The sequence below is a fragment of the Tupaia chinensis genome, unplaced genomic scaffold (genome assembly GCF_000334495.1).
Source record: "Tupaia chinensis unplaced genomic scaffold, TupChi_1.0 Scaffold143749_1, whole genome shotgun sequence".
NCBI lineage: Eukaryota > Metazoa > Chordata > Mammalia > Scandentia > Tupaiidae > Tupaia > Tupaia belangeri.
In genome coordinates, this window is record NW_006203598.1 from 34,061 (window position 1) to 43,102 (window position 9,042).

The 9,042-nt window shown below is 57.1% G+C and overlaps 1 protein-coding gene across 2 annotated transcripts in view; it reads right to left on the reverse strand.

The window, feature by feature from the left end:
• Nucleotides 1-9,042, reverse strand: part of ATOH8 (atonal bHLH transcription factor 8) — a 37,192-nt gene that overhangs the window by 24,345 nt on the left and 3,805 nt on the right. For both annotated transcript variants that reach the window (XM_027766850.1, XM_006164875.3), the window contains exon 2: nucleotides 2,561-2,752. In XM_027766850.1, the coding sequence (XP_027622651.1) occupies nucleotides 2,561-2,752 (192 nt within the window). The remainder of the gene's footprint in view (nucleotides 1-2,560; nucleotides 2,753-9,042) is intronic.

Genomic DNA, 9,042 nt, shown 5'->3' on the forward strand with positions numbered 1-9,042 from the left:
TGGGTGTGGGTGTGTGTGTCTGTGGGTGTTGAATAGATAGGAGAGGGGAAACAGGGGAAAGGACAGAGGCTAGTCCCTACCCTGGAACCTCCATCCATCCACCAATTAAGTAGACCCCCTGGGATGAGCCTTAGGTCAGAGGTCAAGCACTTTAGGGGCTCACTCCCCCGATGGTGGAGAGGCAGTGACCGCAAGCATGTGCCGTTTCTCGAGTGTGACTCATTCCACCTTCAAGGCGGCCCAGGATTATTTCCACCATCCCCCTTTAACCCCAAGAACACGGAGGCTGGAAGAGGTTAAGAAATGGATCCAAGAGGACACACCTGGGGCTGGCTGGTGGTGCCAGTGATGCACTGCGGAAGCACTGCTCAAGAAATGCCGGATCTGGGACCAGCAGTTAGCATAATGGCTATGTCGCTGGACTCCCATGTAGTCGACTGCGGTTCGAGTCCCGGGCCCAGTGGCTTAAACTCACGCCAGGAGCGTGTGTGTTCGTGCCCAAGATCCCAAGAGGAGAAAGGAGAAGGGATTGCGGCGTGGCCATCCCCCCAGGAGGTGATTTCTCACTTTCTATCTCTCTGTCTCTCTCTGTCTTTCTGGTGAGTGCACACACACCCTATAGCAAAAACCTCTCCAAAAAATTTTTTAAAAAAAGAAATCCCAGATCTCACAGAGAGACTGCAGTTCAAATCCCTGGCCCGGTCAGGCTGAAACATGCCGGGCACACACGCAAGTGCCCAAGATCCAATGGTCTGGAAGGCTGATGAAAGGGATCACAGCACGACCAGACCCTGAGAAAGGTGCACACCTCCCCCCCCCATTCTCATTCCTTGCACGTACGTGGTCACTTGAGCCCAGGGCTACCTGACGCTCTCACCCACAGCTGCTGCCTGAGTCTCCCAATCTGTGCAACGGGGAGCTTGGACCAGGCCCCAGGGCTGGGTGTCTTCACCCTGCTAGCCCTTCTTTCCTTCCAGAACGGAACAAGTCGGGGTAGGGGCTCAAGCTCCTGCCTTTGCTGGGCAAGGAGAAGGAGGCTGCCCTGTAGGAGGACGTGGGGGTAGGGGAGCGCGGGTGCCCTGCCTGTCCCCACCTCCCGATGGCCTGAGTGCCAGGGGAAGTTCACAGAGAGTTTACAAACCTCCTTTGTCACAGAGCTCCGCATGGAGCCATCAATCACAACCTCATTTACCCGTGTCACTTTCCAGAGGAAAGCCGGCGAGCAGTGGCGCTTCCTCCCTCACCCTCTTGATGAGGATTTCATCTAATTGGTCCTGTTCAATCACTCCCAGGAATGCAACGCGCAATTACCGCAGCGGAGCAGTGGCTGGCAGTGCGGAGATGCCGTGGCCGTCCCTGGCGTGGGCCTGGGAGTCCATGGAGGGCTTCCCTGGTTGGGGCCCCATGGGGCTCTAGAGACTTGAAGAACCCAGGAGGGGTCTGCATACAAGGGGCCTGGGGGAGGAAGGTCAGGGATAAGGGGGAGGGGAGGCCAGGAAGGAAGGAGACAGCAGGAGGAAGGACAGAGGGTGACGGAGGTACCCCCCCTTGGATGCCCAGGGAAGGCCTCTGGCTTCTGGGGTGGCCGGATGGTTCTCCTCGCAGCTGCTGACTGGGCCCCGCTGTCTGTCTCCCTCCCAGTCACCTGGGAACAGAGATGCAGCAGACTGCTGTAGACCTTGCCCAGCACTGACCCCTGACTGGAAATGCCCTAAGCACCATCCATCTGGAGGTCCCCAGCTGTGCCCAGCACTGTTCCTCCTACCTGTGTCCCCCAAACACACCAGGTTTGTACCGGCTCTCCCCTCTGCCTGGGGTGCCGTTCCCTGCTTCGACAGCCTGATGCCTCCTGGTCGTGCTGCTGGCCCCTGCTCAAGCACCACTTCCACGACCACGTCCTTTCAAATGCCCTTGGCAGGAGAGTTCCTGGCCCCTCTCCCTGGCCTCCCACTGTCCCTCACATAGGCCACACTGCTGCCATTGCCTGCTTGCCAGAGGGGCGAGTCTCTGACCACCCTGTGAGCTGCGTGGGGACCAGGACCACCTGTGTGTTGTCTTCACAGCCCTGCCCAGCATGTACGGCACATCGCTGGGGTTCAGAAAATCAACCCAGAAGGAATGAATGAATATCACCCACCTTGACAGCTCAGATAACCCAGTGACCGAGTCACATCCCCAAAGCCTGCTAGGGCTCTCCTGGGCTGTCACCCTGCTAGGGGGCTCCTGTCCCCATACAGATATGACAGCTAACAAAGGCTGCATGAGGCATTCAGCACCTAAGGCCAGCAGGTGCTTCAGAGATAAAGGGCCCTCATTTAAGTGACAGCAAACCCAAGCCCAGAGACTGGGTGACTGTCCAAGGTCACCCAGCTGCTGCATTACTGGAAGAGCCCAGCTGCAACTCCAGTAATGTGGGTCCCTAAAGCCGGGCGACCCCCAGCAACCCTCCCAGAGGCTGACCTCTCAGGCCCCTTAGGGTACAGGGTGCTCCAGGTTCCTGTCCCTCCTCCCCATCACCCCGTCCTCCCTGCAGGCCGCTACCTGAGCAGCTGGAGCCTACCTTGCGCTTCTTGGCACGGCCCTCGGCCTGCAGGGTGCGGGTACAGCGCTGCACGCACTCGGAGAAGCTGAGGTTGCTGTGGTCGGCGCTGTAGTCGAGGTCGGCCAGCCGTGCCAGGGACAGGATGTAGTTGCAGGCGATCCTCAGGATGGCCAGCTTGGACAGCTTCTGCCCATATGAGTAGCACGGCACCTGGCGGGGAAGGAGGCGTCAGGAGGGGCTGCAGGGGTCCCTGGGCCCAGCACCCGCCTTGGTCTGGCAGCGGGGGAAGTGATCAATCTGAGGTCTACCTGGGCCCTCCACCGGATTTTAGGCTCTGTTCTAAGCACCTGCTGTTTCCACACATGGGCGTCTCAACTTATCCATTCACACATCTGTGGATGTACCTGCCTTCCCATTTTGCAGGGAGAGACAACGAGGTCCAGCTCACAACCTCGAGTCTGTCCACATGGAAGACCAGTGAATTTCCACCCTGAGGAGCTCCGCCCCCTGTCCTCCCTGAGGCATCTCTCTGAGAACAGAGAACTTCCTTTTTTATTTCCTCTTTTTTTTTTTTTTTTTGAGAGGTTTTGGTCTTTTCTTGCCCAACTTTCCAGGTATTCTATACACAAGTGATGGCACCGTCCTTCAAGACAGATACATCAGGTGACCTGCAAGTCTACTCATCTGTACTCCAGCAACCATGAGGATATCTCACTCAGGAAACAGAGAAACAGAGAGAGTTTCATCCTAAGTGAGTTGCTGCATCAAATTATTAAGAAAAGTTAATAGCACACCCTTCACCCAAACTTTAGCATCTGCTTTATCAGAAAGCCTCTGAAACTCAAGGCTAAGGTGTAACATGGAAGCAGAGGAAGTAGAGGTCACTGAGGACACGTGTCAACAGATTACAGAGTCAGCGGAGAACAGCGACAAAGAGCAAAGGTTTGTACAGGACAGATGCGAGCTCAAGCATGCAATGACGCCTACAGAAGCGTGGTGAGTTCAGTAGCATTTTTAAATTTAATTATTTATTTCATTTCATTTATTAATTCATTTCTTTTCATTTGACCAGAGAGAGACACAGGGAGGCGGGGGATAGGGGTAGTGACAAAGCAAGCAACCAGGTTCGGGACTTGAACTATGGTCAGCTGTGTGGAATGTCCAGCCCCCCAGCAGCCACCATGCCACTTGCTTGTCTCCCTCTTTATTTATTTTTTATTTTTTTATTTTTTGAGAGGTTTTTGCTAGAGGGCACGTGCACTCATCAGAAAGACGGAGAGACAAAGAGATAGAAAGCGAGAAATCACCCCCCAGCGGGGAGGACCACATCGCAATCCCTTCTCCTCCTTTCTCCTCTCAGGATCTTGGGCACACATGCACACACACCCGGTGTGAGTTTAAGACACCAGGTCTGGGACTCGAACCACAGTTGACTACATGAGAGTCCAGCGACAGTCACTATGCTAACTGCTGGTCCAAGAACAGAGAACTTCCCAAGTTCTGATAATCCATTCATTCACTCAGCGATGCCTATTTTGCTGAGCAATTGGAGCCCCGGCAGTTAATAATACTAGTCCCTTTCCTCCTTCAGAAAGCTTACACTCAAGGGCCACGTGGTAACGTTGTAACAGACTCCAGAGACCAACGGAGGGAAGGGCCAGAGTTCAGCTAGAGACAGACGTGGGTGTTCCTCTTCTGTCTCTTCTCCCACATGCCTGCTGGACCTGGGGCGCTGCAGGGCACGCGGCAGGTGCCTAATAAGTACAGCCTCAACCAGACCGGACACATTCGTCAGTGATCCGTCTCAACCAGACTCTCACTAATTCACAAGGATGTGTACCAGGAAGCAGGGGGCTGGCCCTCACGTCTGTGCTGTGTGAGCAAACAGCAGCCAGGACGGCGGCCCCTTGGGCAGAGTTCTCTTCCTAACGCAGAAACGTCTCCACAAAGTTGATCTCAGGTGCTACCCAACAGGCCAGGCTGTTCCTGTGCCACTCCGGTCACTGCAATGGCTGACCTGCTCCTACCTACCAACCCAGGCTCTTGAGTGCCCCCCACCTCCCTGCCCTCCGGAGACCACCGCATCCACACCATTGACCTACCCGGATTCCAGAGAGGGACCCACACAGCACATCCACACCACAGTGTCACGTGCTAGGTGCTCTCTGGGCCGGCGGCTCTAACCAGGGACGGCTCTGTCCCTCAAAGGACAGCTGCAATGTCTGAGACATTCCTGGTTGTCACCACGGGGAAACGACATGGTGGCTGGAGGCCAGGGATGTTGCTCAGCATTGTAAGTGCAGAGGGTCCCCCGAGACCCCCACAGCAGAGAACGGCACGGCCCACATGCCAACAGTGCCAAGGGAAAAGCCCCGTCTTGGGCCCTGGGCATAAAGTATGAAGGACCCAGGCCCCTCAGACTGGGGAAAGATCTCACTTGAAACCCCTGCTTTGGCCTGATCTCCCCACACCCCCCTACCGCACGAGGAGCAGCCTCCCCCGTTCCAGTGGCTCATTTAGTGCTCGGGCTCCCCTACGCTGTGGGGGAAACACCCCTGTCTGCACAGCCTAGCACAGACCCTGCCCATATCGGGCCCTCCAGAGGGTTTGATGAATGAGGGAATGTGTGAGCGTGTGAATGATCCCCCTCCATGTTCACCAGGTGACTCCAAAATGTTTTAAACTGGGTTCAAAACCCTCTCCTCCCCTGAGGACGGAGATCTAGCTATCTGGCGTGGAACCCAAGCACGCGTACCTTTTTGTCACCCGGGTTCGACTCCTGCCTCTCACGCTGCCATAACTTGTCTAAGCCTTCGCTTCCTCAGCATGCTGTGAAGGATTGACCTCTCAGGGAGGTGAGGGCTCAATGAGATGATGCCTGCATTGCATGGAGTAAGGCCTGGCAGAAGCCAGAGAAATTATTACAACCCCTCTGTGTTGCAGAAGGTCCGTAAAGACGGACTCCAGAGAGGCGGGAGGCAGGAGGTCAGAAGCCAGGACAGCATGGCGGCCCCATTCCCCACCCTGGGGGTCCTGAGACTAGAACACCCAGGGAGGGAAAAGGAGGTGACAGAGAGAATGCCATCTCATGCATTCCCTGCCCCCACCAGCCTCTCACCCCCAGCCCTGGCCATAGCTCCAAGAAAAGCTGGCAGAACAATGCTTGTTCCCGACCACAGTCCAGAGAATCCTGCTTCATCCGCCTGAACAAATAAACAAGGTCTGCAGGTCCGGGGGCAGGGAAGGGGGCCCAGGGGCCAGCCCAGTTCCTCGGCCACTCCTCACCTCAGGGAGGGTGTGTCGGCCTAAGGGAGGCTCTGGGGCTCGGGGTGCAGCCCCATGACACGGCCTCTGGCACCGTTTTCCCCCAGAGGTCACGCTGGGAGTTTCCCTTGAACATCTAGCTCTCTGAGCCCTGGGCCCATGACAGCTGGGCTTCCAGGAGGGAGCAGGGACCTGGGGAAGGATCAGCACGCGCGACCGAGGGTCACTGCAGGACAGCAGAGCAACCGACATAGCCAAGGCCAACCCGGGACCCCCATGCCAGGTTCTTAGTCCTGTGTGCTGGAGCGAGGTCTAGCTGGGGCTGGGAGGGATGGAGAGTTTTGGGGACCTAGGAGACCTGGTGAAGATGCCTAAACCTGTTCCCGTAAAGTTGCACAGTCCTGTGGGATGAGCACGAGGCAGGGCTTTGTCCTAGATTTGTCACTCTGTCTCATCGCTTGTGTCAAGTGCCAGGTCTAACAAGACAACCACTCAGGGAGCTTTTGTATTCTGCAGCTGTTTACAGACAGTATTTGCTTATTTAAAACCCTCCCACCTACATACAAGAAAATGGGAGGTGACATACTGGGCCCCAGAACACTGCGCCGAGACCCAGCTAGAGCCAGAGCATGCTTCATGGCACCAACTCCACCCCCAGGGTGGCCGCACGTGGGGCACCAAGGGCCCTCTAGGGCAGCTCTCCCTTCCTCTTGCAATTTCCCTAGGGGCGGCTCCTGGCCAATTCTGATCTTTCTGGTGCCCAGGACCCAGTCTGCAGCCCCTTGACCCCCAACACCCCCTGATGGAGGCACCTTGGCCTGGGCTGCCACCTCAAAGCAAGGGTCCAGCAACTGGTTCTGGGAGGTGGAAAGACCTGGTCTGAATCCTAAGCACTGAGCAGCAGCGTGGCTTTGTACGACTGCCTTCGCTCCTTTGGCAGCCTGTGTCCTCATCTGGACCATGGGAATAACCGTGCCCGTGTAGTGCACCGGGCTGCCAGGACTGCACACGGCCGCTCGTGGCAGGGTCTGTGCAGCACAGACTGCGTGGCTGCCAGTACAGGCCACCCTGCTGCTCGCCCGTGGGGACAGTGCTTCCCAGACTTAGCTCTGTTATCTCCTCAGCAGCCCAGTGAGGCAGGAACCACCACTCCCACTTCACCGAGAAGCACGTGACTCCCAGGTATGTAGGAACTTCCTGGGTCTCCCAATGGGTGAGAGACGAGCTGAATGCATGGCTTCACTGGGCACGTTCCAGAAATTGCTTGGGCATTCAGGTAAGCACCTGCCATCTACAGCCTACATGGGGAGGTGGGCAGTAGCCCTTCTGAGCTGGGGACAGAGCGCTCCGGCCCGATGGCCCCATGGGACCTCAGCCTTGGTGCCTCAGCTCTCTGACCATCCATGGCAAGGCCCTGCCCCTGTGCAGGATGCTGGGCCCAGCCACTCAGCCTGGCCAGGCGCTCAGGCCAGAGGAGGGGGCAGGACTACCTGACTCCCACTCCCGACAGACTGCACAGCTCCCGGGAAGGTACAAAGCCCTGCCTCGTGCTCATCCCACAGGACTGTGCAACTTTACGGGAACAGGTTTAGGCATCTTCACCAGGTCTACGTCCCCAAAACTCTCCATCCCACCCAACCGCAGCTGGCCCTCGCCCCAGCACACAGGACTAAGCAGGAAGGGTCCGGCTCTACCCTAGCCATCCGCATGACCTTGGGCAGGTCCATAACCTTACAGGGCCTCGGCTTCCTCACCCATGAAACGGGCATACAAACACCTGCTACCTCCGAATGGGATCGCAATGGGCAAACGAGGAAACGATCTGTGGAGAAACAAAGCCAGACCCTATCAGAAAAGCAGGGAAGGCCCTGAAGCCCTCCACCTTCCTGCTTCTGAGCCAATTTCTGCCCGTCTTTCAGATCCAGCCCAAGATTCTCCCTCTCCCACCCCCACCCCCTGAAGCTGAGACTCTTGGCCCCACGGAGTGCCTGCGTCACTGCACTCTGAGCAAATACTGTCTGTAAACAGCTGCAGAATACAAAAGCTCCCTGAGTGGTTGTCTTGTTAGACCTGGCACTTGACACAAGCGATGAGACAGAGTGACAAATCTAGGACAAAGCCCTGCCTCGTGCTCATCCCACAGGACTGTGCAACTTTACGGGAACAGGTTTAGGCATCTTCACCAGGTCTACGTCCCCAAAACTCTCCATCCCACCCAACCGCAGCTGGCCCTCGCCCCAGCACACAGGACTAAGCAGGAAGGGTCCGGCTCTACCCTAGCCATCCGCATGACCTTGGGCAGGTCCATAACCTTACAGGGCCTCGGCTTCCTCACCCATGAAACGGGCATACAAACACCTGCTACCTCCGAATGGGATCGCAATGGGCAAACGAGGAAACGATCTGTGGAGAAACAAAGCCAGACCCTATCAGAAAAGCAGGGAAGGCCCTGAAGCCCTCCACCTTCCTGCTTCTGAGCCAATTTCTGCCCGTCTTTCAGATCCAGCCCAAGATTCTCCCTCTCCCACCCCCACCCCCTGAAGCTGAGACTCTTGGCCCCACGGAGTGCCTGCGTCACTGCACTCTGTCCCTCTGACGCTACTGGGACCTGCATCAGTGACTGCTGGATCCGGAGCAAAGCCACTCCACGCAGAGCTGAACTGTCGGGTCCTCGTGGGGACTGTGTAAATAGGTCCTTAACAGCCCCGCCTCCTAGACAGCCACCAGCTGGAGCCTCAGCCTGGGTCTCCGTGGTAAAGAGTTCCGCCCTAGGGAAGGAGGCGTGGCTACCTGATCCTGGTCCCTGTGATTGAGCAATTTGCTGAGCCTCTCTGCAGGTGTTCTCACCTGCGAATGGGGAAGGGGAAAGCAGCACACAGATTCCGCAGCGACAAGCCCAGCTGAGGTGCCTCATTGACACAGTCAGACTTGACAAGTGGCCATCCTGGTGACCGTGGCCACGATGGGGCAGAAGAGCGGCCTCTGTTCCCTGGCCTACCTTCATGGGGCCCTCGACACAAGCACATCTGTCCCCCACTCTGCAAAGGCTGCGGCCTTGATGTGCCCCTTTCACCCCGCGGGGTTTAGAGCAAGGAAGGGACTGTGCTGAGAGCACTGTCCCCATGCCCTGTCCTGGGCCACCAGAGTTCACTCGTGAGGACGCCCTGGAAGACTCCAAGTCCCCGCTAGCTTGGCACCTCCTTCACGGTAGAGGGCTGGTCCCGCTGACCATTCCT